This window comes from Coccomyxa subellipsoidea (assembly GCF_000258705.1).
Source record: "Coccomyxa subellipsoidea C-169, whole genome shotgun sequence".
Lineage (NCBI taxonomy): Eukaryota > Viridiplantae > Chlorophyta > Trebouxiophyceae > Coccomyxaceae > Coccomyxa > Coccomyxa subellipsoidea.
The window spans coordinates 2,865,387-2,888,536 of NW_005178040.1; the positions used below are offsets into that span (position 1 = coordinate 2,865,387).

At 52.4% G+C, this 23,150-nt stretch overlaps 4 protein-coding genes across 4 annotated transcripts; 2 read left to right on the forward strand and 2 right to left on the reverse strand.

Annotated features, from left to right (window-relative positions):
* Positions 1 to 1,279: 1,279 nt before the first annotated feature.
* COCSUDRAFT_61184 (hypothetical protein) lies at positions 1,280 to 5,124 on the forward strand (the record flags this gene model as incomplete). Its single annotated transcript, XM_005650684.1, has 10 exons — positions 1,280 to 1,444; positions 1,772 to 1,923; positions 2,118 to 2,235; positions 2,417 to 2,536; positions 2,727 to 2,855; positions 3,084 to 3,186; positions 3,407 to 3,574; positions 3,793 to 3,992; positions 4,305 to 4,459; positions 4,878 to 5,124. The coding sequence occupies 10 exons, from the start codon at positions 1,280 to 1,282 to the stop codon at positions 5,122 to 5,124; spliced, it is 1,557 nt and encodes a 518-aa protein (XP_005650741.1).
* Positions 5,125 to 8,294: 3,170 nt separating this feature from the next.
* On the reverse strand, positions 8,295 to 11,589 carry COCSUDRAFT_13112 (histone deacetylase; the record flags this gene model as incomplete). Its single annotated transcript, XM_005650685.1, has 8 exons — positions 8,295 to 8,462; positions 8,732 to 8,876; positions 9,259 to 9,404; positions 9,699 to 9,889; positions 10,477 to 10,606; positions 10,992 to 11,036; positions 11,247 to 11,333; positions 11,503 to 11,589. The coding sequence occupies 8 exons, from the start codon at positions 11,587 to 11,589 to the stop codon at positions 8,295 to 8,297; spliced, it is 999 nt and encodes a 332-aa protein (XP_005650742.1).
* A 536-nt stretch (positions 11,590 to 12,125) lies between these two features.
* Positions 12,126 to 12,420, forward strand: COCSUDRAFT_35581 (hypothetical protein; the record flags this gene model as incomplete). The annotated part of the gene is made up of 2 exons (XM_005650686.1): positions 12,126 to 12,195; positions 12,287 to 12,420. The coding sequence occupies 2 exons, from the start codon at positions 12,126 to 12,128 to the stop codon at positions 12,418 to 12,420; spliced, it is 204 nt and encodes a 67-aa protein (XP_005650743.1).
* A 21-nt stretch (positions 12,421 to 12,441) lies between these two features.
* Positions 12,442 to 21,462, reverse strand: COCSUDRAFT_46531 (DUF625-domain-containing protein; the record flags this gene model as incomplete). Its single annotated transcript, XM_005650687.1, has 15 exons — positions 12,442 to 13,634; positions 13,963 to 14,154; positions 14,555 to 14,666; positions 15,425 to 15,646; positions 16,049 to 16,187; positions 16,620 to 16,804; positions 17,181 to 17,271; positions 17,495 to 17,643; positions 18,285 to 18,380; positions 18,763 to 18,993; positions 19,621 to 19,746; positions 20,090 to 20,182; positions 20,510 to 20,589; positions 20,771 to 20,848; positions 21,444 to 21,462. The coding sequence occupies 15 exons, from the start codon at positions 21,460 to 21,462 to the stop codon at positions 13,519 to 13,521; spliced, it is 1,929 nt and encodes a 642-aa protein (XP_005650744.1). The 3' UTR covers positions 12,442 to 13,518.
* Between the last annotated feature and the right edge of the window lie 1,688 nt (positions 21,463 to 23,150).

The window sequence follows — 23,150 nt, forward strand, 5'->3', positions numbered from 1 at the left end:
CTAAAGCTGCACATCAGAACACGGTGGCCGATATCCAGACTAAACTATCCTGGACTAGCTATTTGTCACATTATGCTGTGAAGTCTATTTTGAAAACTTTGACTGATTCGCAAGTCACGTGAACACACCTTGATGTGAGAATGCACCAGGCTTCGGATGTCTTGCAACAAAATGTCTGTGTGTTGCTGGATAGCGCTGCTGCTGCCGTACAGAATATCTTGGGCAATTGGCACTGCCCAGAATGCTGTGTGCCCTGTCCATGTTTTTGAGTCAAGAGCCTCTCACGACTGTAAGGCGTCCTGGACTAGAAGCCTGGCTGGGATAATACTAGGAATTATGCTTTGTCTTGATGATGGAGTACGATAAAGGCGAGATCCACTCAATTGAAATGATTGTTTTTAGTTGTTGAGACACTATAGACGATCCAGTCCAGTAGGTGCTCAGCTTCCTTGCAATAACGTGTCTACCAGCTTGAAGATCGTGAAAAATTTTCTGTGTGCAATGCACCACGTACCAAAAATGCCCTACACTAAGTACATCCACAGTTATAACTCTTATACAACGAAGAATTGCTTTGATGCTCAGATTCTTATCACGTCTTATAAGAGGCTGTCCACGATCCCTGGTGGTTGATGAGCTCACCCTCGAGGGTGGATGAGGCAGTGAGGTAGCGCAACTTACCATTCACATGCAAACTTATTCCCGAGCGTCTGGCGAAGATTTGAGGAAGGAAAAAAACTTGGTTTTGGTTGGAAATCTCTATAAATAGCAGTGAAAAGAGGCACTGCATCCTCGATCCTCCTCGATTCCTTCGACTCAGTGAACCATCGGAATGCAGTTAATAGAAACGTTGTTTGGTTGATGTATCCAGCTTTGAAGTGAAATAGCTAGATCTGCATCCAGGGCATTGATCTCGGCGCGTCCACTATGGCAGAACAACCAGGCCAAGCACCGTTTTTCAGCCCTCATGAGCCCCCACCAAACTTTGCTGCTCCCCCTTCTGACGATGCACTCGCACAGCGTATCATTAAGCTTGCACAATTTGCTGCGCGGAACGGCCCGAGCTTCGTGGATCTGATGCGAACGAAGCAGGCAGGAAATGTAGAGTACCTTTTCCTCAATGCAGGAGAGGGCTCAGACTATTGGCGATGGATTTTGTACTGCACCCTGTACAATCTCCCTGTCGGTAGGCCTCCCCAACTCCCAAGACTGTATGAATCCCAGCTCATGCTGCGTACACGTTGAGCTTGCTCTGTCAGGGCAGATATCAGCAAATGCGATGAGCAGGGCTGAAGACGTCTTCCACCTCGCAGATAAGCCTCTTGTCCCTCAGGGCTTCGCTGCGCAGAATCCCTCGCAGCAGTTGCAGGCACCCAAAGCAGCCCTTCCACCCGAGGTCGCTGGAGGCTTCTCCCAAGTGCTAGCAGCGCTAAACGGCTCAAAGGTATTAAATATTCCCTTCACCTCTGAATGTAGCTCTTTCTTGCATGCAACCTGACAAAGTAGTGCCGTTTGAAAGATCACAAGTCTCGGGGGCGGGGTGTTCTTGGGAATTCTTGAACACCGCTGGGACACAGCTGGAATATCCCAGCTATACTGTCCTCCTGTAAATCAAGATTGCTTTCATGTAGGTTCAGTGTGACATTAGCTTTTGCCAGACGTGTGTGCTATTACATTGATCGTCGCCGTCATCATCTTTCCATCTATGCGTTTCTCTCGATATGTACATGAGGCAGTTGGTTGGTTCCTTATGGGTAACTTCTCTTTCCAGGACTCGATCAGGGCGTCCAAGGATTGGTTCATGGCGTGTGCCCCCCACGCAGCCGGCATGGCTGCCATGATGGCAGATCACATGTCCAAGGCGGCCTCCTACGACAGCCAGCTGCATATCCTGTACCTCGCCAATGATGTCCTGCTGAAAGGGTGCGCATGAACCTCCCTAGCACTTCAAATGCTCAAAACACAGATTCTTAAGAAGTCTGCACTTCTGCAAAGCGGAAAGGTTCTGCAATCCCTGTAGTCTTCTCATCCAAGGGTTGTCATCTGCCTGGTTGGCAAGTGTTGTGGAGGAATGGTCATTACTCTGGCTCCTGAAGAGTTTGTGACTGTACATGCAGGCAGGCCCAGCGTGGGGAGGGAAAGCCAGAGAGCGCAGATCCCATCGTGCAGGCTTTCAGGCCTGTGCTGCCGCTCATGCTGTCAGCCGCCGCCAGCAAGGGTGGATATGCTCCCGAGGTGATTCACCCTTCTTACGCTTGAAGCCAAGGCCTGTGGCTTGTGGCGTGTCTTCCCAGCGAAGTTCGACGTATGGTTTTGGTCTCGGTAGTAATGATGCTTGCGGAGCGCTCTACTTATGCGGCTCTACGGGTAAAGACAGAGAGTATTCACCCTGTGTGACATGGCGGTGCTGTGGCAGGTGATTCAGCGCCTGTCATCCATCGTGGACTACTGGGGCGAGCGCCAGGTGTACAGCATGGCAACCGTGGCCGAGCTCAGAAAGACGCTCTCCGGCCCGTCAGCCGCTCCGCCGATGCAGGTGCGCGCAGCTTCCTACTCCTTTTTGTCTCACACTTGTCGGCATGCATTGTAGCTTGAGACCCTGCCGCTGGAGCTGCGCCATTGCCATCGTGAGGATGTTCCGGGTGTTCATCATAAGGTGTGTGCAGCGCGCAGCTGGTACAGGCAAGACAGCTGAGGCAGTTGGTTTGAGCTGGTCTGCGGTGCAGGGATTCCAGCAGCCCTACCCACAGCAGAGCCAGCCGTGGATGGCCCATCCGAGCGGCGGACCCCCCGCCTTCCCGGAAGCTACCCAGCAGCCGCCCTTCTCGGGGGCACCCTACGGCGGCGCTCCCCCGGTACGACGCCATCTTGATCTGCTCTGTTTAGAGGAGTGCCCTTACTTGATCTTCAGGTGCAATAGTGAAGCTTCTGGTGAGCAATGCTGTAGTCTCAGTCTAGCTGCCTCAACACTACCAACAAGCCACAATATTTACATCAAAGGGCCTGGCGGCTGTCATCTACCGAACTGTATGTACGTATATAAGTGTATGGTAATCTTCAAAGAAAATTGAAACGTTCTTCAGGGGTCATGGGACATGCTGCAGCAGCAGATGCCGCCGCCAGCATATCCGGGGTTCCCTCCGCCGGACGCCCACCAGCGGCCGTCCAGATGGGGCAACGCATCAGGTCAGTCACAAGTCATCTATTTCGCACGCCATGCCTCAGAGCTGACCTTCACTCAGCCTCGCATGTCTTGAGCCTCACATGTCCTTGGGGAAAGGCATGGGAAATGGTAGGCAACATGAATGCAAAGTAGCAATCTCTGCAAGCATCGATAGAGGGAAAAATGTAACAGAAATTGACATGCCAGTCTCAGAAATATTCAATGTTGTCTGTCTTGTCCCAGGAGCGCCAGGGTGGCAGCAGCCGCCTCCGCAGCCGTTCCCCGGAGCAGCGTTCCCCCCACCGGGGGGTCCGGCCTTCCCACCGGTGGCGGGCCTCCCCCCGGCGGCGTTCATGTACCCACCTCCTAACGTGCCACCCACCCCCGTTCCAGCAGGCAAGCCCAATCCTTGTAATGGTGCCACAGGCTAGAAATTCCAAAAATGAAACACTGTTGGCATTCTTCAGGCTGCAGGCTCTGCATGCCTGGTGGCTGGTCATCATCATCATAGTGTGGTGGTCCAACCAGCTTTTGTATTGAGATCTTGAGCTAATCAAATAAAGCGTCCATGATTTATCATGAAAACTTGATCTTTAACCATCACTGATATTGTGCCCTCTGATGTGCAGTGCCTCCCCAGAAAGAGCCCTACGACCCCATGTCATTTCCACCGGGCCTCATTCCAACCCTTGTGCGCGAGAAAAACCTGACAGACCCCCCATATTCCCCCCTCAGCCCCCTGGACATAGAACAAGCCGGCCTGCCACCAGCGCAGGAACCTGACGCGTACCTGACATCGCGCATCGACAAATTCAACGCAGAGCTCAAGGTGACATTCCCTTCCGTAGCCTCTCATTCTCTGCACGTGGATTTGTCAAATTTCATTATATCACCTCAGTCAATGGCATGTTCTCTGACAAGATACATCCTTCTTCAGTCAATAATTGTTCATCACTCTTTCTGATGAATTGCTGCATTAAGAGAATTTCTGTGCAGATGTCAAGCAAGTGTGCCATCCCTCGCTAGCACAAGCGAATGCGCAGTGGGCGGTAACCCTTGCTGAGTGCCCTGCCTTATCTCCCCAGAATTATTGGCGGGGGGTGATGCAGGTTTCATTGATTAATCTGCTTCATGTCCCCAGGATTATCGGCCGGGGGTGACGAGAGCGCAGCTGGAGGAGGAGCGACGCCGGCAGCGCATCAGGGACGGCCTCGAGCCAGAGACGTCTGCCGCATCGCAGCGCAAGAGCGGGCCAGAATTCAACGACGGCAGCTTCGCCAGATCAGGCAAGCCCTGGTTTTTCTTGTAAAAAACTCATCTGAAGTTTGGGTTACCCTGGTGCTGTTCTTGTTGGTGCTGATCTTTGCTGATCTTTGCCCCAGACCAATATGGTCGAATAGGAGCGCACAAAGTCTCTGGAGTTTCCAGAGTGCATGAGATGCCCCTGGACCTGCTTCCGGATTGCCGCTAAAATTGTATGGGGAATCCCTGCATTGGGGGGATCTGTAAGACGTGCAGCAAACAGTCATTCTCTCTGCTCACTTTACAAGTATCTCCGTTCTAAGGTTGACTGAAACGGGTCTCAGCTTGCTATCCTTGCGCGTGTCACCTTGCTGAGGCAGCACAGGGGACACTGAATGACCTGCAGATGGCCTTGATAAGCTGTCCCCATATGGTTCAAATCGTGTAAATACTATACTGTTGCAGGCGGAAGGATCGGCCGGGACGAGCCGCGCGCAGCCGGCCTCGGCTACGGCAGCGGCGGTGGGAGCGGTGGCGGGGGGTCCCCCCAGCGAGGGAGCCTCGGTGGCGGCGGTGGCAACGGCGGTGGTGGCGGTGGCGGTGGCGGCGGGGGGGAGGACCCGTACAGCTCCTACAGGAAGCAGCGGGCGGGGGCATACCACGATCTCATGGCGCGCTCGGCTGCCGCTGCCACCGGAATTGCTCCGGCGCCCAGATAATGCCACTGGTGGAATAATGCATGTAGGTTCGAAACGGCGCTGAACAGGACCCCAAAAATGCCCATTATACTGGTGTGGTAGTACTGGTGGAAGCATCAGTGGCTGGCAGGATTGGAGGATCTGCAGCAGAAGAGGGTCACGGCGGTGCAAGCTTCATTGGCAACAGCTGCAGCTGTTAGTCAATTGATAGCCAGCTTGCAAGGCTGGTGCTTGCTGAATTGATGAAGCGTGCGTCAGGGAAGTCTGTTACTGGCATGCCAGGGATGTCAGTATGCCTGCAGATGCGAGCCATGTCTGTATGGGAAGCACACACGCAGGGCACTACAGATGGGATTGCCATGCAGGCTACACCAAGCTATGGATGATGCTTCATGCTGATTGAGGCAGTTGCTGCGCAGCTGTCTGCGCAGGCAATTGGTTCGGCGCAGTGCGGGTGGCCGACCTCAAGGCAGCCAAGCGCAAGGCCCAGCAGGCTGAGGCTGAGGCCGATGCCGATGCTGAGGAGCCTCAAAAGCCATCCAAGACACCCCAGAGGCACGCATTTATAACATTGCTGTGGTCAGCATTCTGGAAGAATGCAAAGCAGAAGTTGTGCCTCTGGTCATCCTGTCCAGCAGATCAGTCCTGCCAGCTGTTGCAAGCCGCTTGGCATTGTGGCAGCAAATCCTTTGACAGAAGTTGCTTTCAAGACAATAGGGCAGTCAAAGAAGGACCAGAGCGCTGTCGCTAGAAGAAACCACTGGAGCAACTCTATACAAGCTATTGGGGCAAGCGAGTGTGCCCTTTGACCGTCTTTTGAGAGACCAGACCATCTGGTTGTGCTCTGGCCAGGTATTTATATTCAATATTCTTACAGCACTGATGCATATGTAATCACCGCACTTCACACACCAGTTCTACCTCTAGGTGGGGCAGGTTCATTTCAAGGAGTTGCAGACACAGGGATGCCTCAGGGCAACTAGAGATGGTACGCACATGGGCAATGGCTCGATAAACATTGCAGCTATTTACATATTATATGAAAGAAGGTTCACACTACTTCAGATGCCCCGGTTCTAGAGCGTTGCTTCTTGCCGTAACATCGTCGGCACCTCATGGTACTAATCATGGAGCAGGGCACTCACATTTTTATCTGACAAATTCACGATCTGCATATCAGCAATCACATTCACAGATGTGTAAACCATACATGCTATTTGCTTCACGGCGCAGCTAGGTAATGTGCTTCAATACTTTGGCTCAGCAATGCCCTCTGTGGACAGCGCTGGCACTTGACCGCTTCAAGCATGGGAGAGCCGATAACTTGTGAATGATTGACACGCACCAGCACCTATGTGGAGTGGAAAAGACAACTGGCCCTGCAGACGCCAGGAAAGGGCCAGGGGCCACCAGAGACAAGCTTGCATCCTCCCATTGCGGACCCAGCCTCGCACACCTGAGACAACATCAAAGTTTGCACGAGCAAGTACAGCAGGGATCAGATTGTCCACGCCCTGCAGACGCAGGAAGTGCAGGGAGCATGCAATGCTATGCTCGCCGAGTAATGACATCGCATAGCACTGGACAGCTCAATTACACACACAGAGCAAGGAGCCCCCTGAGTGTACACTAGTAGATTTCCATGCCCTGGGTGCAAGCATCTAATCAGAGCTGAAATGGGGGCTGTACTTCGCAAAGGACACATCTGTTTGCATTAGACATAAGGGTGTGTCAAGTAAGTGATGTTATAGCAACACTTTGCAACGGACCTGGTAGGTCTGGCCATCGTGGGGGCAGTGGGATGCTAACTCTAATTCGTATTGCGTCGAGCAATTATCTGCATGCATACAGAAGAGCATGAAATCATTGTTCTCATGCTTTTTGCATTTCTGTCCCTCAACGAGACGCGTCAGGTGTCAACTTGCTAATTGAAGCACCCCTTGCAAGAGACGCATCTGCTCAGTGCTGCAACTTGAGATGCTGCTGCTGGCTTTGTGATTGGATCAATCGGCTCATTCTCAACAAGTCCAAGATACAATTGTACACACTTTAGGCGAACGAACATTTTGCTTCCAGCAGCATAAATTACAAAAGACACTCTGCAACGTCTTGACAGCCCCTCTGCCTTATCTGATGGGGCAGTGATTGTGAGATGAGGTCTGGCAACTGGGTTGCAAGGCGCTTATACTGCGGCGGCTGCAGCAGGTTGCGGATGCCTGAAGCCTGCATGGTGGCAGCCAGCATCACCACAGCCCACATGGCGAACAGCGCATGGGACCTGGATGCAGTCATCTCGGCTTGTCCTGCAGATGCACAACTGATGTCAGTGAAAGATTTCTGCGATACGCAGCAAAATCTGGTCTGAGGCAAAATCACACTCAAGTGCTGCTCTAGATTTTGCCTCATATGCCTGCGTCTTGCTGACTCACGTCCCACGCACAGTTCGGCTTACTCACGGACGTTGGGGCCAGAAAACGCTCCCTGCCTCCTTTAGTAGTTGCGTTACGACGAATCAATTAAAGTGGACATGAATGACAGATGCAATTGCCCTCTGCCAAGAGTCGTCCAGCGGCTAGCTAGCCTCTCACTGCCCTAGGCAGGCTTCGCATATCAGGCTGGGCATGTGAGACGCATATAAACATGCTCAGTAGCCCTATTCAAGAGAGAGAGGAGATTTTGCAGGATTTACAAAGCAATACAGGCTCTACGAAACTTGGGCTTGCTTGTTCGGATGTCACCTAAGTGGTTGTTGGAGCGGCACAAAGGCGTTGCAGGTATGACAGCGGGAATGTCTGCTTGATGAATATCTACGAGCTTAATTTTGCATCACTATTTCAGCCACAGCTGTCGAACAGTGTGCTATTGATGCTGCATTTGCAGCTTCCAGCTGCACGGAAGCCGGAAGCTATAAGGGCAGGACCATGCATCTTCAGTCTTCATCTCCATTCTCCTAATCGACCCCCTGGTCACGTCTGCTATCACACACGCACACCACCCTATCAATCAGCCCCTTGTGAACTCTTGACACTTCGTTTGGTTTCCCTTCGCCCCCTTTTCTGCAAGCCAGTCAAGAGCCTTCACCGTTTTGAGCTCGCTTATTATTCCAAGGTTTACCTGGAGATGTCCACCTCCAGACTCAATTCTACATCCCTATCGGCGACTGCGGCCGTTGCTCTGCGCTGCCCGCTATGCTACTCAGGCATGGACTCCCTGCTGCCAAGCTCATAAGAATCCCACATTTCAGATGCCGCTCGGTGGAGCAAGGTGTGCCGCCTCGCAAGGACATTCAAGTCTGGGCTGTATCCGCCGCCCACATAGCCGGCCACAGGAATGTCCGCTGCTAGGCAGGTATCCAGCACCTGCCACATCACAAGCAATCTGTTTCTTGCGCGATGCATCCCCAGATATCAAAGCACAGCAAATGTGCTGGCGAGCCCTTTGCCAGCACAGCTGCACGCATCGATACAGACTGTCTTGCTGTAGCTGCTTCTGAAGTCAGCGATCATGGCTGTGAGTAGCTAGGAACAGGCTTCAGAGGTGCACGGCAAGGCAGCAAAGCCATTACGCACGTCAAAGCATCACCAGGCAGATTGGCACGTGTAATTTCATCATGAAGAGCAAAATACACCTGCAGCTCGCGGCGCAGCAGCCCCTGGTCTGTCAGCGCCAGTTTGCCGAGTGAGTCATCCTTGTGGGGGTCCACTCCAGCGTCGTACAGCACCAGATCTGGCTGGAAGCAGCTCAGCACTGGCGGCAGCATCTCCCCCAACACCCTGCACACAGCATTGGGCACACCTCTCACTCCCTTGTGTTCAAGCATGAAGGATCTGGGAGCCTCTGCATATACCCAGGAAAAGGCCAGGTGCATCCGGCTCTTCCACCCAAAGCTGATTTGATTGAAAGCAACTGCTCATGCTCTGTTCCAGCACATGCCTGTCACAGCAGCTTCACAGCAGCATCTGCTCCGTGATATCGGCACCTGCTTCTGCGCTAATCAATCCAGAGAGAATGCACAGCCGTGCTATTGTGCTTCGAGAGTGTTCCTAGAATATTCCACATTCCCTTGAAAAGCACCTTGCAAACTGTAGTATGCAGAGCGTCACATGCTGCCGACAGTGTAGAAGTGGCGTCATGGATGAGTCAGCGGTGACTAACCTGAGGTACTCGTCATCAGCAGTGCCATCTGGCAGGGGCACGTCCAGGTCGCTGCGCTGCTTGCGCGCCGGAAAATTGCTTTCGCCATGCACGCTCATTGTAAACACGCGTGGCTCATCCTGAAACATGAGTGCCGTCCCGTCTCCCTGCATTTGCAGTGGCAGAAAATTCATCAAGAGCCCAAGTCAGACGGGTCAGCTCCCATTTTGAGGCTTCCTAGAGTTTCAAAGCTCGGAAACAACGTTGTGTACTGGAAGCAGACAGCTGAAAGTGGTTTTTGAACCCCTCAGGATAGCATTTTTGCAACCATGCGTGCATGCAATACCTTGGACACTCCTGTCCTCTTTCACTCAGAACACAATTCTCAAAGCGCATGACCGGCATGTTATACCGTTTGAACTCCTCTGCAGCAACCCGGTCAGGAACAGGACCCTACTCACCTGGTGCACGTCCAGGTCCAGAATGAGCACGCGCTCGACGCGAGCTTCCTCCAATAAAACGGCAGCCGTGACGGCCAGGTCGTTGAGTATGCAGAAGCCCGAGCCGCTGTCAGGGAACGCGTGGTGCGTGCCCCCCGCTGTGTTGCATGCCAGGCCGTGGCGCAGCGCCAGCCGCGCCGTCAGCAGCGTGCCTGAACAGGCGCGGGAGATTCAATTTCAAATTCGAAACATTTGTAATTGGCGACGACGTCTGCAAAATCCCGCACATCTAATGATACTGCCACACGTGCCCTCAAAGATGCCAAAACTATCAAACGCCACTGTTCGGCTGGGGTCATGGGTCACAACTAACAGCTGGCACATTGTTGTATACAAGAAAACATGTCAAGATTCAGACAGGGAGACGCACAGCAGAAACAAGTTGGATGGGCAGCTGCAGCGTCAATGCCTTTGATTCCTGCATGAACCAGATGCGATTCTTGCAAGAACCTGAGACACTGAGGCTGCATCAGCCTGTCCTCTTATCTCTGTGTGCTGCCCGGTACATGTGCACGAGCGTGGCGCGGGCGGAGATCGGGGAGGTACTAGTGATTTCACTGCTTCAAGGGGTTTGTGGGGAATTGTGGAGTTGGGGACAGGCTGGCACGTGCCTTGCAGGTGCTGTGTGGATTGCAGGAGATAGAAGCAGATCTGGCACGCTGAGAAAGGTGTAGACGAGCGCATTGACAGCAAGTCAGGGAGCAAGGGAGGCAGTGCGTGGGTTGTGTCACAAATGCACCTGCAACTTCGGCGAGAGTCCTCTCTATGAGCACAGGGCTCCGCGTGACATCCCCAAAGCCGATCCGCTTCATGCGAGCCTCGTCCAACGTTCCTCCAGTGAAGCTGTCCACAAATTCTGCAGTGTGCACCTGCCACCGCCGTCAGCCCTCCATTTGCCGCTGTCAAAGCCTTGCATTACATGATACTGTCAGCGTGCATGAGTGTATGAGGCTGCCAAATCTAGAGGAGCACCTGGCAATGTTGGTCCAATCATGTTATGGCCTGCCCAAATAGCATTCAAGCTGCAAATACAGGGGCTGGGGAGCCCAAATCGACAGCAAACTCACAGATGGATGTAGATTGAAGACCAGGAATTCTCCTAGCAAGTCCCTAAGTCCGCACCACTCTAGTTGCTCAGCTTCCTGCTAGATACAATGATAACGTAGGACTGCAAAAATCACAGTGCAGGAGTATGCATGGGAACTGATAGGTGCAAGCTGGCACTGTGTTTGGGCACGTTGCAGCAGGGCTCACCAATTGCAGCGTCTCATGGGTGGGAAGCTCGTCTGGAACATGCACCTGCGGTTGGCAGACCCGGCTTCCTTATGGATGTCAGGTGAGGTACAGTGCAAGGTTGGTCGACAAAAACACAGATGTTTGCTGCAAAGGTGCCAGATAGTTGTGGCATGCCTGCTCTTCTGTGATGATCCCATCATCCAGTAATGTTTCATAGATCCTTCTGAACACCCCCTGCATGCACATGCACATGAGAACCGCGAAAATTGTCACAAGGTGATCTGCCGCATAAAATGGTACAGAGCAGATGCGCACCATGGGGAATCGGTGGCCAGGTGGCAGCTGAGGAGCACTGTACGCCTGCACATGGCATTTTTATATCATTCTGTGGAACCTCACGCCCTTTTTGGCGTTAGTCGCATGCATGCACAACTTGTCATACTGAAGTGGGGCGCTGGAGCTTGTTTGAGCATGAGACCAGTGTGCAACGAGTGCTGCATGAAGATGAAATAGCACATTAGGTTCCTACCTCATGGTAAACAACAGGGAGACCTGAAATTTTCTGTCTTCTCTGCAGGGAAGCAGTGGGAGCCGCATTAGCAGGGGAGGCCCCCATAGCAGTTGACATGCACCTCCACTGACGCAGGCATGGTAGGAGAGACACCTTTATCCTCAAACATGTATGAGCTAGCCTCATGCTTGCTGACATGTCTAGTATCTATGCTTATAGTACTGCACAGTAATGATAGGCGGCCATTGGCTGTGCTAGAGTGGCCGACCAAGGCATGGCATTGGCCCAATCGTTGTCGATCACCATGCTACCACAATCGAAAGACTGAATACGTGTGGGACTGTCAGAATTATCAATGTCCATTGCCTGTTACATCGAAATATCTGGCTTCTTCCATGCTCAACTGGCCTTCATCCTTGGGTAGTTGGGTGACGTCAGCTGCGCAGTTCCCAGCAGGTGTCTCGCTGGAGAGATGATCCTATCAAACATCTACTATCAAATTCATAACCTTGACCACTGCAAGCTCGTCAATCAGCAAAGACGAAATTGTGCTGGGATCGACCAGCACAAACCTTCGGGACTTTCCTTACCATCTGTTACAAGTTCATCTGGCCTTGAAATCAATTATACAGTGCAGCCATATGGCACAGCCACCGAAACAGAGCAAGCTTGCAGTGGAGGACGATGAATTCGAAGAATTTGACTATGAGGGTCAGCAGCGAAGCTGTTTATCTGGTCTTCTCTAGTTCACCATCAGTGTCCTCAACGTGCACATCGCTGATTTTCTGTGGACTGTGGACAGATTGGACAGAGCAGCAGGAGGATCCCAAGAATGCCGGGCTATGGGAACGGGACTGGGACGATGACAGCCTTAGCGACAAATTCAGCAAATCTTTGAGAGAGCAGCTTGCAAAACCTGTCAAGCCAAACTCTTGACTAGGGAGCAGTTTAATTCCGTGCTGTGATGGTTTACATGGCGTATGCAACATCTTATGATCAAAATAAGTGCTCTGTGTTCGAGTCTTTACTACTTTCACACGATCACAGTGGAACAGATGGTTGATAGACTCTTCACAGGCTATACTCAGAAAAACCAGCGTGATCTTGTAAGCAGCCTGTTTCAAGGATGTCGGCTAATTTACACATTTGAACAACCTCACCAAAATGCATCCTGGTCATGGGAACCCCCGGTCCATTGTTGTCAGGCTGTTGGGTCTGCATGCAACTTCTGCTCGACATCTTCACCCCTAATGCTGCTGGTGCAAAATTCAATCGCGCAGCAACAGGCTGAATGCTCGCTCTGATTGCTGCACGTTGCCATGAGGCATGAGAAGCAGGCACCAGCAGTGTACACAACACATTCCAGCGCGCACAAGACGCTCTTGATGTCAGGTGCTCATCACTCCAGGATCTGTGATGACTTTGACTGGGCAGAAATCCCATCTAATCTTCCGGACGCCCTTTCCCTAAAGTCACGTATCACAACCCTCTGAGGCCCCACCGTTGGTTGTGCAAAAACAGTCTGATTTATTGCACTCTGTCAAATTTGAGGTATTGACATGAGAAAGATCTGCTGGCAACAATCGTTTGGCCAGAAAGCATACAAACTCCGTTCTGATGACAGACATGTACAGACATTCATCATTTCTGCAGAGAGAGCCACTCATGTAAACAAGGTGTTTTGCGCATCCAGCTGGCATCAACCTACCCCCCTAAAATCTCTCTTGCCTTAGCGAGCTGACACAATCTGTTCAGCAGCCTGACTGACTTGCAAATGCAAGCAGCTGCAGCAAGTATCTATACATCCGGCAGTGCACAGCGCAGCGCACAAGCCTCGCGCAGAGATTGCTGCATGTGAACTGCCTGCAGCACTCGCTTAGAGCATTGCCCTGGCTGCATCTTTGGCAGGCCGGCTGCCTTGCCGGGGGACTGCGCGCCATTGCAACAGCCGCAGAGGGTGCCAAATTTGGCGGATCTGGCGAGGGGGGGATTGCCGTTGTAGGCCAGGGCGGCAGCGCCAATTAGGCACAGCCGTCATCTGGGCGAACAGCGCCAGAGCCGAACGGCCTCGCTCTGGGTTATGGACAGCCGCGGCCGCTTGAGTGGCGAGCCGGGCTGTCGCGCCGGCTTGGGCCCCCGCTTCTGCATGCCTGCTGAGCGACACATCGTGCTTCAGCGCTTGCACTCTTGCTGTGGGTAATGTTCGAGCGCAGGGGCACATGGCAATGTACATTCAAAACCTGCTTTTTGCAGCCTTTTTGTGGCAAACACCACAGCAAAAATCTTGTGCAGACATACTGACTATCCAAGCCACATCGCCCTGGCTATACCGGCAATGAATTCCTTAAAACACAAAATAGGGGATACAAAAGGAACAGACGGCTTATAGGAGGATGCTTCTGGTATGTGCTTCCAGTACACAACAGCATAACACAAACCTTCCAAAATTCTCATCCAAGGGAGTGAACAGGCGCGCACCTTTGTCGCCGTCGGCAGTGTCCTCGTCCTCGTCATCGTCGTAGTCAACCAGGGAGCGAAGCGAGAAGGTGCCCGTAACGGACCCCATGGGATGCGCGACGCCATTAGCGACCCGGCCGCTCACGCCAGCCGCCGCGCCGCCGCTGCCATCATCCTCGTCATCGTCCTCCTTGCTGAAGTAGTCCTCCTCGTCTGCAGCAGCCCAAGAGGATCAGGCCATGGTCTACAGTCTACAATCAAGGCATAACGTGACGCTGGTGCCTGCAATCATAAAGCCTACTGGTCTTGCAGAAATATGGAAATGTGAGAGGTCCTCACTGCTCTCGCTGCCAGCTCATAAGCAATAGGAAAAATTCGCAGTGCTGTGAATCCCACCAAGACTGCATGCTCAGGCAGCCTCTGTTTTTCCCTTACAACACAGCAGCAGAAGGACGATACAAGCAGGATGATGATACATGCAAGCCATGCATATGCCTGCTCGATAGCAGAGCCCACAGCAGATCATGCAACCTATAGGTGACTTCAACCCCGTTTGCCCACGTGCCTGAAGGGATAATCAGAGAGCTGGAAGGATCTAGATTAAAGGGCGCACCCTTGTCAAGTGAGCGCTCGTCTCTTCGCTGGCGCGACTCAGCCAAAGCGTGCTGCGCGGCCACCGTTGATGGCGTCGGCAGCGCATCGTGCTCGCCAGCCGCCCCCCACTCCTGCAGGCGTGACATCTCTCAGAAAGGGCGCAGACAAATCAATTCTTCTGGACAATCCAAGCGAACCTGAAAGCTGTTGTACGACAGGGTACCACTGGACAAGAGCCCTTTTGCGAGAGCCCCTGATGCAGTGCTTGCTAAAAGGGGTGGACACATCAAGCCATGCCTTAATTTAAGGAGCCTTGCAATGTCTTCCACGTGCTTCCCTGCTGACAGGACCCAACAAAGGGAGGATGAGACTGGTGTCATTCATCGACACTAATTTCAAGAAACAATCTCATGCTCTGGCCACCATCAGTCCTGTCGGCACGAATGCCACGACTACCGCACACGGTACCCCCAAAAACTAGCTGCAGAGCTGAATATGAGGGATGCCAACAGCCCTTAAAAGGACCAACACCATCATATGTACTCACACCTATGGACCTGAGACCCATGTTGTGACATGGAAAACCCAACAGTCTTTGCATGCATGCGCACACCTGGCAATGGTTGTTTTAGAGCTTGACATACAACTTGGGAAGGACTTGACTCCACTCCCTGCCACGTGTAAGCCATCTACCTAATCAACCCCAGCCAACATCTCTAAAAAGAGGTTTTCAAAACCCCTGTCCGATGCGCACACCTGATTCTGCTCGTTTTTGGGCTTCACATACATTTCGGGATGGACCCCACTGCAGACCCTGCCCCGGATGTGTGAAGAAATACAAATGGGGTATTAGTAACCCCTGTCCTTGCATGCATGCATGCGCGCGCACCTGGTTCTGCTCGTATTTGAGCTTGAGGTTGCGGAAGGTGTCCACGTAGTCGCAGCCGGCCAGGCGCCCCCCAAACTGCTCCACCAGGTGACTGATCAGCGGCTTGATGTTCTCTTTGCGCACGTACTCCACCATCTCCAGCACCGCGCTGTTGAGCAGATTGTAGCGCTCGCCATTCGCCAAAAACGTGGCCAAAACCGGCTCGAACAGGTTGTTGCGCACCTGCGCGGCACATGCGCGCACCTGCCGTTAGATACTACTAAAATGCGGGATGGTAAGATACACCAGAAACGCAGCACCATTGGAACTGTAAAACAATAGGTCTACTCTCCTCCCGACCACTTTGCAGGGCTCGTCTACAGAGCACATCTGCATTGGAAACCGGCATGCCTTTGCAGGACACTTCTTACCAACTTCTATAGGGGCTTGAATGAGTGCCCCTGGGGGCCAAGTGCAACTTCTATAGGGGCTTGAATGAGTGCCCCTGGGGGCCAATTGCAGCTGGTGTCCCACTGCACAGGCCAGTGTGACTTCCAGGCCCCAGAGTGCCCACTGCTGCTGAAAGCTTCCCCACAGATCTTTCTGCCAATTCCGGAGGCTTTGCGATGAAAACAAGCAGCGCACCAGGTAGCGGTTGTAGAAGTCGTCTTTGAGGCCGATGCAGGTTCGCAGGAACCGCACGGCCGCCACCACCAGCCACTTCTCACGCCGGTTTAGTAACTTGAGGACCTTCTCCACAACGTTGTTGCGCAGCACATAGTACCTGCAAAAATGTGAGTGTGGACTTTCATAATGGATCCAAGCAAACAGCGCTGCCTAGGCAATGCTGCAAACAGCAGACACTGCATCTGCAGACAATGAGGAGTAGGCAGAAAATCACGCTAGCCTTATCTCATCTATATGCACCCACATCAGCACAATTTGCCACAAGCTGTTCGCATTGCCTCCACACGCATGTGTACTGGTCATATTTCAGTATTATTGCATGTTTTTGGTGACACAAACTAGCTTGCAGCAATTCGCAACCGGCAGCGCTTGGCGCCTTAGAGCAAAGGAAATGGGTGGCAAAGAAGCACACTGATTGATTCAAGGCTCTCAATGACAGTGTTTTCTCAGCAACTCCAGTGCAGCAATTTTGCTAGAATTCAGATCACTGATGATTAGACTTGAGGACAGCGGTAGACTGCGGGCGCACTTTATGCGGTAGGAGTGCTGTTGTACGCAGAAGCAGAGCAGGTCCACGATGAGCGCGAGGGCCGAGGGGGCGGCGCCGGGCGCGTCCGACTGCTGCCGGCCCGGCTCGCACGCGTCCGACAGCACGGCTATGAGCTGGGCTATGTACTTGTCGTAGAACAGCTCCAGGAAGTGGTTGCTCTCTGCCTGCACGCGCAACACGAGGCTTTCATCACCTTGCTTGAAGAACGCCGAGCTCCTCAGCCTGCTTCTCGAAAAAGATAGAAGTGGCCTCAGATTGAGTTGATGTTGGGCATAGAAAGCTATTTGACTGCATGATCAGCAATAGGATGCGAGCGCCTCAGGCGGCAGAGTCATTCTGGTACTACATGTGGGCTTTAACTCTTGGCATGAAGGAACCTTCTGCCGTGCGCACACATGCTCAGGTGTGCAATTGACATGCAACTCCGTCAGGCCAATGTTCAAGCCCCCAAGCAGAATCTGACACTATGAATTGTGCTTTTGCCTGGCTTGGATTAATCTTGAGAAGAAGCACGGTCCCCCAACAATTGCTGCAGCCCACCTTGAGAGTCATGGTGGAGGGGTCCAGCAGCGCTCTCAAGATCTCCAGCACGCTCTCTTGGAGGCCCACGTCACCGCCACTTAACAAGGGCCTGCAAAATCCAACAGACACAACCTGTCACCACAAAATGACAAGTGTGCAGGCTCAAATGCAACAAGCAAAGAGCACTGCAGAGCCTTGGACAGTGCTATTTGTTAATCAGGCATGCAGGCACTTTGTGAGCATTCTGATACTATATGAAAGACATCAAATGCGCTGCCGCTTCCAATGTCTGATTAACAGCATGAGTGTTGCGAGGCCGGGGAGTCAGTCACCTTAGAAGCAGCTGGAACTGGTCTGTTTCAGGCTGCTTTGTGAAGAAGTCCCTAAAGGGGGTCGCATCGTGCTGCACCGCGCTGAGTAGCACATCTGTGGCGCGCTGTCTCAACTCATCTGAGCCGTCTTTCAGCACCCTCATCATCACCTGAGCATACGCATGACACAAATTTCAGAGGCATGCTTGCTTATCACAGACAGTCGCACAGAAGATCACTTGCCCAGCGGGGCGAGCAAGCGTTAGCCCTGGACATTGCCTGCAAGAGTAAGAAGAAACATTTCACGAGAGACGTGGCGCGCGAAATGGATAAAAGCAGAGCTTAACGAAACAAGCAGCTGCAGACTAGCTGGTGTCACAAAGGGAAGCCCCTGTGACCCCCAAAACAGCAGAACAGATGAGTACAGATAAGGCAATAGAACGGTGTCCTGCTCCTGTGCAGATCATCGTTTTGCTGGTCACGTCCTCTCTCTTTGTAGTCAATTGACTACGGGGCCCCATTGCCCAAGCCATGCTTGCCTTGCCCCTTGCACATACCTGCTATGCTTGCTGTAATACGGTGCCCAAATTAGACGTCTGGAAAGCATAGTCTTCGTGGGTAGCCCTTCAGCATGTCACATCTTTGTCTGGCTTGCGCTGCTTCGAAAGGCCAGAGGATTGCAGAGGACAGGGGAATTTAACAGGGGGCGTGCCTCGAAGAGCCCCATGCTGGCGAGCTTGGAAAGCAGCTGCTGGCGGTGGCCCTGTTGCAGGTGCTTGGCCAGTCCAGTCAGCTCTTGCAGGAACGCCACCTGATCCTGCCACCCCTCGTCCCCCGGCCCCGTCGCCTTGAGCCGCTCAAACAGGTCCGGCAGGAAACGCGCGTCGTTCTGCAGCGCCATAACCACCTGTACGCAGTGACTCATCCTCAGTATGCGGCACCCACGAGCAACACAACCACTGATACACATGGAGCAGCAACATCTGCAGCGCCGCTGTTCCCTACTGCGCTGAGTCTTTGGCCATCGTCAATGCTGAAGAATTTACAAGACCCCCAAAAGCTATCAGGTAGATCTGCATGTCAGACTGCTGTGTGCGGTCAAGGACGCCATCTGTGGTAAAGCAGTGCTCATTTGGCCATACTCTGGCAGACTGACATGCAGACACTGGCGTCGCATTATTCTGGGGAGTTGCCAAGTCCAGTCTAGGCGAGAAGATGAACAATGCGCGCAAGGTAGCAACAATCCAGGGAGTTAGACATGCGATGTGCACAGTGAAGAAGACCCTCACCTCGACATTGTTGAAGAGGATGAGCGAGGAGAAGGTGGCGAACGTGGCATCGTCCAGCACCCGCGGCAGCACCACGTCTTTGAGGTACGCGAGGCGGTAGGTCTGGTGGATTTTGGCTCGCAGGCCCGGGTCTGCGATTGGCACGACCTCCTTGAACACCACTTTGTCGCGCAGGAAGGCGCGGTGCCTCTGCTGCTCCGGCAGCTCCGGATCATACTCCAGCGCCCCCACCTGATCAGGCAATCAAGGTATGAAAAAATTTGAAATCAAAGAGGTGGGTTGCCTTAATTAACATTGATATTACACGCTTTTCCTGCCAAGAGGCAAGGCGCGTCCTGCATGACGAGCTGCGTAAAACGCTGCCACAATCCTACCCCTTTTGGACTCCCCAGATCAAGCAAGACCGGATCAACTGTGGGCACGGTGCTCAGTATTTGTACCGGCCCCGCCAGCTGATTGCCTAAATAGGCGGTGAGAAATGCAACCGAGTAAAAGGTAAACCGGGTGGCGGCCGGAGCCTGCCACAGCTGGTGGCCTCGAGAAAAGAGGGCAGCATAGAAGATGGTCAGGAAGTGCAAAGTATGTTCCACCCCCCATCAGGCTTCAATGAAGCTGACAAAGCATTGCGTCAGGAGGCTGAGAAAGTGATGTTTGCTGTCAGCCAAGAGCTCCTAATGCAACATGATGGCAGCCCTGTGAAGCCAGAACCCAATGGGAGGCAGTGTATGAATCTGCCATCCCTCCTGGGTCCTGACACCAGCTTGGGGAGCCATGAGGGATATATTGCCTAAATTACATGCAAATCTCACTTACAAAGAATTTACTGGGCATAAGAAGGACATGGTTTCCAGGCCGCACCGTATCCATGACATTTTCCTCGGACAGGAACGCCTCCAGCAGGGCGGCGTCGTTAAGCATGATGGCCCCCCGCACGATGAAGTACATGTGCCGCAGCGACTCCTCGTCCTCCAAATCTTCACATTGCTGCACCCAACAACACGAAAAATTTAAAGAGCTGTTATACCGTTAGTTATACTATCTGCTAAAAGGCTGTCTCGAGCTGCAAAAAGGAAGGCATGCTCTTATTCAGTGCAGTCCAAGAAAATCTCAGACTATCACACGGGTGTGCTCACACCCAGCCTGTGTATGAAAGCTTTGATTGTACAAAACGGACAGCACTTCGACACGGCACGTATAGAGGTACACAAGGCATGGATGGGCTTTTGGGGTTCTGTCAATACATCAAAGAGGAGGCGTTGCAAGGAGGATGCTGGATTTTGGTTTCTGAGACAACCAGTGCATGTGGGCTTGACAGGAAGATGTGTACCCTGAAGATCTCCAGCAGTTTTCGTATATACCCCGGCCGCAACACCTGCGCGGCTGCGCGGTCCCTCTGGAAGGGCGACAGCTCTGACAGGATCTGCACCGGACATGATCCGTCAGCCTCGCAAAAGTGCTCTCATAGCTCCTGCCAGGGCGGTCTGGCCGCGCCTCTTCATGATCGTTGCAATATTGCAATGGCAAGAGAGCTCCGTATTATTCAGAAATATTGACTTGAAGCGGTTGGCTAAATTTAGCAAATGCTCTCAGCACAACACCCTCTGCTGTCTCCCACACCTTCTGCTGAACCTTGCATGCAAGTGAAGACTTGGCAGGTGTGAGATTTCCCATCACGATCTACCCAGTCAAAAGATAGCTTTCGACATCGGCTATGGCTGCTCAATTTGCTAATCCCAATCAGACGCACCTTGGCCAGATCTGGCAGGCTGCCCATCTCAGCTGCCGGCAGCTCCACAGGCCCGGCATTGGGCCCCTCCGGGAAGTCCCCTGCAGACACGCCACACAGAGCCCCTCAACACATGACCACACACGGAGCACCTTACTGGAAGACCGCCGGGTCTGACAAGATTGTGACTTCAATCAAACAAAAGCAAGCATTCCTCGGGATGCCTTTGTTCCTGCAACAGGTACTGCTCATGACTTGTGCAGAGGCAAAAGAGAGCCGCACCCTCTCCGGCCACGGATGCCTGCTCAAACTCATCCACAATGCCTCGTCTGCCAGTGCCATCGGGCATGCCAAACTCCGCTGCAGCACCCAAAAGAACACAATTACTATTTTGCATCAATATATGAACGGAGCATATTATGGCTGAGACGCTTTGCCTGTTTCTTGCGACAGATCTCCCAGTCCAATAAATGCAGGCAGCAAAGTGAACCCGCTGATCCAGCCTCAGCAGTGCCAGCTGCTGTTCACACATACACCCGCAGTGAATCCTTCATACATGAGCTAAATCCCGATGCAAGCAGCTGCTTATACAGATTTTTTGAGAGGAGCTTCTTTGAGTGCATCAGAGAGATTCACATTGGTGCCGCTGCCGTTGCATCTGCAGCTGAGCCTGCTGTATTTGGTCCCTGCAGAGCAGAAGGCGCAGACATTTTAGGCGCTGTTCAGCCTCCATGCACCCAAGAACCACAGTAGCATATTTATGTACTTGCACATGCAAATTCGGTGCAGTCTCCGAGCGCTTTGAGAGCGCACCAGATGAAGCTGCATCCCACAGACTCCTGGAAACTGAGGGCAATGTCAGTTCCAATCTCTGGGTCAGACCAAGTGATGATCGTGTCCTCTGCAATCAGAGCAAACAGTGAGTCAGTGCGCAGTCTCCCTTGAGAATACTTACTTGGCACTGGATCCCTCATGTCAACCCAGCTGGAACAGTGACACTAGATCCAAAAAATTGTCACTGAAGCCTTCACGCTCCAGATGCCATAGCCAGACAGCTGCTGCAGCAAGCCATGCCATGCAAAGATGCTGCCTTAGCCTTGAAGTTGCTTATCCAGGTGCTGCTCAAGCATTCTGCCAGATGAGGATTGTCAGCCATAGCGAGAGGAGCTCTCACCGCCCTGTCGAAAGTAGATGTCTTCACACACTATCCTGTGTATGAGGAGCGTCCTGTGCGTGTCCTCTTCCGATATGACCACAAGTCCGACGGAATCGGATTGCTGCACACCAGGCACGAAGATGGGGCCCTCAGGTGAAGAATGCCAGGTGTGAAAGTGAGTAATCCAAGATGCTTTCGAAGCTCTTCATTTTATGAGCATGGCTGGCAAGCTGTGACTGCATACGACACTAAGGATACAGACAAGCAGAAAGAAATAAAAGCAAAAAGACAAGAACTGGAACGCTGCCCAACATCCCTGTCAGCCTGGCTGCTGATCCTCTGAGCGATAACAGAACAAAATGTTGCAGACCATCAAACAAAACAGGAGCTGCTATGGTTGATGACGGGCTTCATATGATATTCCACACAGCCCCTCGATGAACATACTTCCAACTGCTTTTCACAGAGCGCTCTAAATGCCCACCTCCAGGTACTCCACTGAAACGTGCCCCGTCCCCTTATCATCCCAAAGGCCGTCGTTGTTGAGGCGGTATACTTTCACTCTCTGCATGTTACTGGTTTTCTGCGTGAGTGGCAGCTGCCCCAGTGCTATGTGTCCTTGACATCTTCTTCACGACAGTTGAGCGCACGCAGGCTGCTTCACATGATCGCGCGAGCTCTGATGCTTTCACATGATACCCCGTTCTTCAATGTGCTGCTTATGCGCCCAGGTCACCAGTTCACAAATGGTATAATAAAGTGCCTTTTACCCTGTGGCCCAACAGCTTCCTGCCGATCTCCAACTCTTTTACGCCGACACCATGTCAGCTACTTTACTTAACGGTTTATTTGATGAAATAAAGTAGCTATTGCGGACGTGACACCAGATTTCATGGACCCATCCTTTTTTTCACAGCGCGTTCAGCTAAAATGAAGCCACTCCAGATTATGTTTATGCCCTGCCAACGTCCTGCAAGGTGCATTGGCCATCCTCCATGAAAGAACTTTGCAATAAGAAAGCAGCGTCTGCTTAGCCGAGCATTTACTTGTGCAAGAGGCATAAACAAATCGCGATGCAACTCTGAGAGGGAAACACACATTGGGAAGATGCACGAGCTAAGAAACACCTGTCAAACGGTGAGGTGGGTTAGTACACCGACAATTTAATGGCAAAGAAGGGGTGAGTCATAAGACATTAGGAACAAGGGAACAAGGTTTTGTGTGTTTGTCATGAGCTAGCTGGCCAGGCAACTTGTAATCCACTCGATGCTGTGCCTCGTGTCTTGCTTTGATACTGATATCGCTGCTGATTTGTATTGTGCTTGCAGAGAGTCATCCTCGAGCTCTTCTTCAAGCGATAGCGGAAGTACGTCTGGGAGCTCATCATCTTCCTCGTCGTCATCCCAGAGTAGAAGCCCAGCTCCCCAGAGATCACCACCCCCTCAAAGGCAATGCACCTTTCTTGAAACCCGTTGTTGACGTTAGAAAATGGACGTGTCCAAGATT